Source organism: Morone saxatilis, unplaced genomic scaffold (genome assembly GCF_004916995.1).
Source record: "Morone saxatilis isolate NCDOM2014 unplaced genomic scaffold, NCSU_SB_2.0 Contig17, whole genome shotgun sequence".
NCBI lineage: Eukaryota > Metazoa > Chordata > Actinopteri > Moronidae > Morone > Morone saxatilis.
Genome location: NW_023339729.1, coordinates 16,197,429 through 16,203,860, shown reverse-complemented (window position 1 = coordinate 16,203,860; position 6,432 = coordinate 16,197,429). Strand labels below are relative to the sequence as shown.

Below are 6,432 nucleotides of genomic sequence, written 5' to 3'. Positions count from 1 at the left end.
TTCTACCACACTACACTTGAGCTGGGAATATTCTACATTTATTTGACAGCTGTATATATATATATTATATAGATATATATATATATATAGCAAATTCACTAAACATTATGGGAACTATCTTGGTAATTGTGGAAGTAATTTTTAATGTTAAAATACAAAAACATTCATGGTTCAAGCTTCTCAAATGAGAAAAGTTGCAGCTTTTAATTATTTTGTTTGTACCATTGAGTAGGCTGTAACATTCACAGGAGCCATTTTTCTGCATTGACTACTTTTCTTTTAGTATTTAAAATACGTAGTTATATTGTTAGAAGTCTTTTCCTTGTAATAAAGTATTTCTACAGTAAATGATCTGAATCCTTCCTCCGCCACTGATCTTATGAGAAATCGACACTCGATTAAGAGGCCTGACTCCTGAGTAGCTTCGTCTCTGGGCGTAATCAGTCGTGTGTAATCGAGAGCCGGGTGTTAAAAAAAAGGAAGAGGCTCAAAACTTTCTCCAAATCTTTTGTTGTTGTTTTGTTTTGTACTCTTGAACCAAACAAAGATTGATAGGAAGACTTTACACGGAGTTTCCACAGAGTGAACAATGTGACCCGAGTCCTAACAACGTGGAAGTGGAGCTCGGCCTCCCTGGAGAGAAAAAGATTGAACTCCTCAAGACAGTAAGTTTTCCTCCTGGTCATCTGATCGACTAGCGGAAAGAGCTCAAACAATGGCAGAGTAGCTGCTGGTGTATTTTACTTTAACTTTGGTCCCATCCGCTCAATAAGGTCGAGTGGAGCTGCTGCTGTCGCTGCTTTCTGACTGTGAGGCTGTATGCGCTGTTTTAGTGGTTAGGTTTGTTGCTTAGCTAGATGATATGGACTATATTTTGTGTGCGTATAAGCATGTGTGCGTGCGTGCTTTAAATGTTTAAAGAGAAATAGCCAAGGCTGACAGGGGTGTAAGTTACACCCTAAATCTAAAAATAACTCTTTAAAGTTAGCTTTTTGTCCTGGCATACATAAAGGAGCATTTTATACAGAGAATTAGGGCCGCACAGCTAAGTGCAATGTGCAAATCGAAGGAAGCTGCAGCTTTTTTTTATAAAGGTAAAATGTGTAGAAATAAATAAATAAAATAATTTTAATAAATAACTCTAGTTCTGCAGATGCCCTCCTCTACAGGCCTTGTTCTCCAGATTTAAGAAACATGATTGTTTGCTACAGGACCCTAACAAATTTCACATCCTCATCATTTTAATAGTCTTTTCAGAGGAAATTAAATTTGTGATGCAAAGCTGATCGTTCTCCCACTAATCCTGTAATATCTGTTCAAATAATTGCAATAATACGTTTTTACCATAGCCCTTAAATGAATGTTACCATTTGCTGAATGTTAAAATGTGTTTCATAGCTGTGGTCCATGTACATTGATTTTTTTTTTACTCCCACAGTGAGCATCAAGCTACAGGACCTCCGGGTGTAAGAGGCGGTCACCATGGCTACGCAGTTTAGTATTGATGATGCCTTCGTACTGGAGGGAGACGAGGAGGGAGCCGTGTCCGATGGGGAGACCGAGGGATGGAAGGGCAAAGACAAGGAAAGAGAAGGAGAGATGACATTTGGTCCTCTAACTTTCTCCAAACCTCAGACACACCCCTCGCCTGCTGCTGCCGCTGGCTCCCCTGAACACAGTAATCTAAAGTATCAGGTATGCGTACACGTACTGCATGTACAAATATAGGGCCATAAGTTGTTTACTCGAAACTGCAACTTTTTTTTATCATCTGCTGGCTCTTTAGAATCTGGAAAATGAAGACGCCTTGGGCAGCAATGGCAATTCCTCTTTCAATAACTTCTTCAAAATCAGGTGGGTCCTATATAGGACTATTGATGTGACTTTCCCTCTCTCCTCTTTGCCTGCATGAGGTTTGAATATGAGATAAAGTATGTTTATGCTCTCTCCACAGTGACCCTGCGACTCTGTCTTACTGCAGCTCCCAGTGGTCCTTTAGCACCTTGAGCTCCGTCACACAGCTTTCTGCACACTGCTGCGGGTACGTTCAAACAACTCAAACACACACACACACACACACACACACACATTGTCACACATACGCTGACTCACAGAGGAAAAACAACAAACACAGTTACTTAAAAAAAAAAACATGTGTTGCTCAGGTGGGTGTCTCATCCGCTGGTGAAGAAAAACAGAAGAGTTGTTCTCGCGTCATTCCTTCTCCTCATCACTGGAGTTGGTAAGTCTTAAGCAGAGTTGTTTTCTGGCTCATTAGATATGAAATAGCTGAACTGAATTTTCTGTTGTGATATAATCTCAGAGAGAAAGAAATGTGTTTTATTTATGTCTGTCTGTTTCTTGTTATTATTCTAGCTTCATGGGAATTAGTTGCTTGTAGATGGTTTAAGAATGAAAAAAATATGCATTTTTCATCTTTGAAGAAGTTAAAATTACATTTAAATGACTAGAATAAATATATATTTATATATTTAAACCGCACAGAAACAATGTTATATGAAGAAAGTGTTTCATATGAAATGTCCTCCATTATTTTTACATAAACCTACTGCTTTGAATAGATTTGCAAGTTTACAACAGGTAGTTTGTTCAGCGTTGTGTCATTCAGTGACATGCTTGGCACACTGAACTTTGTCCCCTTGTTGATCCTCTTTCTATAACAGGTTTTTGCCACAGTTATACAAGTTAATCAAAAAATGAATGTTGAAGTACTAAATTCTATACTATCCCTTTGCTGATGTACTTTTGTATTGTTTCTTTTCAGCTCTCATTTTCACGGGTGTTGTCATACAGCTGAACCCAAATGCAGGTAAGGAAAAGACACCATTTAGGCAAACAACTAAATGCATGTAGTGAATACTTAAAAATAAAAGTTAGGCTTAAAACATTAAAATACTGAGAAAGCTTGAGCTGATACAGAAGTAAAAAAGCAGTGAAAGAAACATTTCATGAAAGAAATGACATGATCAGAAACATTTCACAACAAAATACTAACTTGCAAACATACTCCATAAAAATTGTATTTAATGAAACAAATTCACACATGTTTTTCTCTTTTCATGTATTTAAATTGTATAATTCAGAATTATTACAGGATTTATTGAACTCTATGAATGTGTATTCTGGCTGCCCACAAATGAAGCTTTGTGGCTGTAATTGTGTCTTTATATTGTTGTTGTGATACCATCATATGGCGGGAAAGCAGCAGTTTGTCAAGGCCAAAGTCCTTTTCTAGATATAGAGCAGTGTTTCTCAACCCACTACTCATAAATACAATAGAGCTGTAAAAACGAAAAGGTGTGAGACAGTGGGGCAATAGTTGTAGATAGGGCTGCACAATTAATCCAGTTATTATTGAAATTGCAATGTGGCCAAGTGCAATACCCAAGTTGCAGAAACTGCAGTCAAATGTGTGACAGAACAGCATTATTATACATAAATGATATCATAAAGAAACACTTCATTACAGATGATGTTGCCAACACCACAGATGTATAGTTGCAGCAGTAATATTGTTTGACAAATGTCAGCGAAACAAAGTCGGGAACTAAAGATTGTCTCAGATTACAAATGCTGCCAAGTGCTGCACATTAACCCTTTATTATGATTAAATTATATGTTTTTGGTTAAAAAGACATATGTGTAGGACGCAATAACCTCCACAAAGTTACTCCATCCTGTCAGGAATTAATTCTGCACGTAAACCCCATAAAACCAGAAATAATCGCTTTTACAATTCAGATTTTGTAACGATTAAACAAACAAGGTATACCATGTTCATTAGTGAGCTTTAGATGCATTTTATTACATTTGGACTGAGCTGTGTGGTACCTGTTTCCTCCTGTTTACAGTCTTTATCTTAGTCTCCTGGCTGTAACTTCATATTTATCATCCTCTCATCTGTATCCTGGCTAGAAAGCAGATAAGCATATTTTCCAGTGTTGAAGTTGGTGTTGGAGACTGTGTGTCTGCTGTGGGTTGTAACCAGTGAAACTCTCCTTACAGGTGTTTCAAGTGCTATTTTCTTTGTACCTGGATTTCTTCTCTTCATCCCTGGAGGTAAATAGATAATGCGGTACCTTTGACTTCTGTTTACCTGCCTTTGGGCATATAGTAGTAGTTTGTTTGTTGACATTAATGTCATTCCCTGTATTTCCCCCAGTGTATCATGTGATATACATCAGCTGTGCTGTCCGTGGAAGAAGAGGCTTCAAATTGTTCTACCTACCTTATTTTGAAAAATGACATTTTATGAGACACTACATTTTCACTACATTTCTTTGTTTTCTATCTTAAAATGAATTGTATTTTGTCACTTGTAACAAAAATGTATTGTCACATGGTTGTTTTTTCTTGTCATTGTAATGACCACTACTAATTCAACCACTCAGTGCCTCGACTATGTTTCCACTATATGAACTGAAGTTGCTGTGTGTGTACACGAAAAAGAAGGAGATTGGTCTTGCCTGTGTTTTCTATGTTGTGTGAATAATGACTGTGAAATTACAATAAAGCATTTGTATATTTTAATTTGAGTTAGGTTGAGATAGTTTTGGGCAAAGTGAGTCTGCATTATGCCTTGCTGCAGACTATAGACTATAGACCGGGGATGGGGCCAAGATTAAGAAATAATCTATGACAAGTTTTGTGTTTAAGACTGAAAAGCTGAACAAAGTCAAAATTGCCTCCGTGGCTTGTGGAAAAAAATCCTTTAATGCCCACTTTTGGAATGCACACCTCCAGCCAATCAGCAACCAGACTGTTGCATGAAGTTGTGTCTCTCCATCTGCAGAAAATCATATTTAATGAATATATTTAAGTAAAGCGGTGTGTATACTACATAGAGTACCCTCGATTTAATGGTTTTCTATCTTGTGATAAAGATTAAGATATGAATTTAAACAGGTTATTAATACAGTACCGTCAGTTACTGATGGTGGTAAACACTGGGTGTTCTGGCACTCACTGTTCTTGTAGGTGTACAGTTATGTAAGTAAGGTAAGTACACTTCCAATGAAGGTTCAGGAGATTATACTGGAAGAAATTTTGAGACTGAAAACTGTGTTTTTATATTCAGTAATCGTGACCAAGTCAGAAAAGGTTGAGATAGCAGTACAGTGAAATCCAACCTTGAGCATGTTTTTATCAAACTTGCTTTATAAGTATATTTTTTTATAAAATTTGACAAACAACTTTCAATCAGCTATTTCAAACATTACAATTTAAAACTGCATTAGAGCAGCACAACACACCCATTTAAACCAGACAGGTCACAATTTAAAAATGAGTTGAACTGAGAAATGTGAACACCTTTGGGAATCACTACTTTAGATCTAGATATCTAGCTGTGATTCTGGCCAATTTAAACTGAAAGAGTCATTGAAATTACAAGTGTTCATTTTCCCAGTGGCATGGCATGTGAAAAATGTGTGTGGAAGCCAAGGTCCTCTTAAATAATAGGAATAAAGTGAGTGATTAAGGGTGCTGGTATCAGTTCATAGCCAAAACCAATATAGTATAGACTTTTAGACTGCAGGTTTGCATAAAGAAGAAACAATGCATCATATAGATACATGACTTGTACACAGGTGTACTTTCTAGACAGACAGTGACATATTGTATTGCAAAGCTACATCAACAGTTTTCATATGGGGACTATTTATTTGATAGAAAGAGTCAGAATGAAGACTGTGGATTATCCAGAGTAACTGGGACTTTATTTCTGGAAGGTAATGTTGCTGTTGATTTTTAAATGCATTTTTTTAATGCTGTGAATAAACCATTCACCTGTATCAATGGAGCATGGAGCCACCCATTCATGGTGCTCCATGCCACTAGATATTAATACGAAAATCATACTCTATAATTTGAGTGAATTAACTTATTGTCCTCTTTTTCACCTAACTAGATTATGTGCAGTATATATCTATATATTCCCCAAAAAACAGTACATTGCTCGTGGAAAAGAACTGATGTATTTGCATTTAGCAGAAAAAATATACTTAAAGTAACAAAAGTAAACACTCTATCAGAGTTATATCCTCATTCATTATAAAAATGGATCATCATGAGTGATGTATCATTGTGTAAGCAGCATTCTGATGTTGTAGCTGGTTGAAATGAAACTAATTTTACTACATATAAATTACAGTTAGATGAAAATATAGTAACGCAGTGTATTTTTAGAAGCTCATCATTGACTTTGTATACAAAACCTTCACCTACAAAGTAAGCAGTGACTGCAATACTTTTCTATGAACTTTTCTATTTCTATGAAATGTAGTGAAGTCGAATTAAATGGAAATACTTTAAAAAAATGTAGGCTACTGTCCACTGCTGGTGATTTAAAACAAGCTGTATTAAAGTGTATTTTTGTTTTTGTTTTTGTTTTTTGTTTTTTTGGGGGGGGGG

General features: G+C 36.3%; 1 protein-coding gene across 1 annotated transcript; it reads left to right on the top strand.

Annotated features, from left to right (window-relative positions):
* The first annotated feature begins 426 nt into the window (after nt 1-426).
* On the top strand, nt 427-4,551 carry tmem134 (transmembrane protein 134). The gene is made up of 8 exons (XM_035659330.1): nt 427-665; nt 1,439-1,695; nt 1,787-1,854; nt 1,955-2,041; nt 2,166-2,242; nt 2,786-2,830; nt 4,027-4,080; nt 4,184-4,551. Exons 2-8 carry the CDS (start codon nt 1,483-1,485, stop codon nt 4,264-4,266), a joined length of 627 nt encoding a protein of 208 aa, XP_035515223.1. The 5' UTR covers nt 427-665; nt 1,439-1,482; the 3' UTR covers nt 4,267-4,551.
* Nucleotides 4,552-6,432: the final 1,881 nt, after the last annotated feature.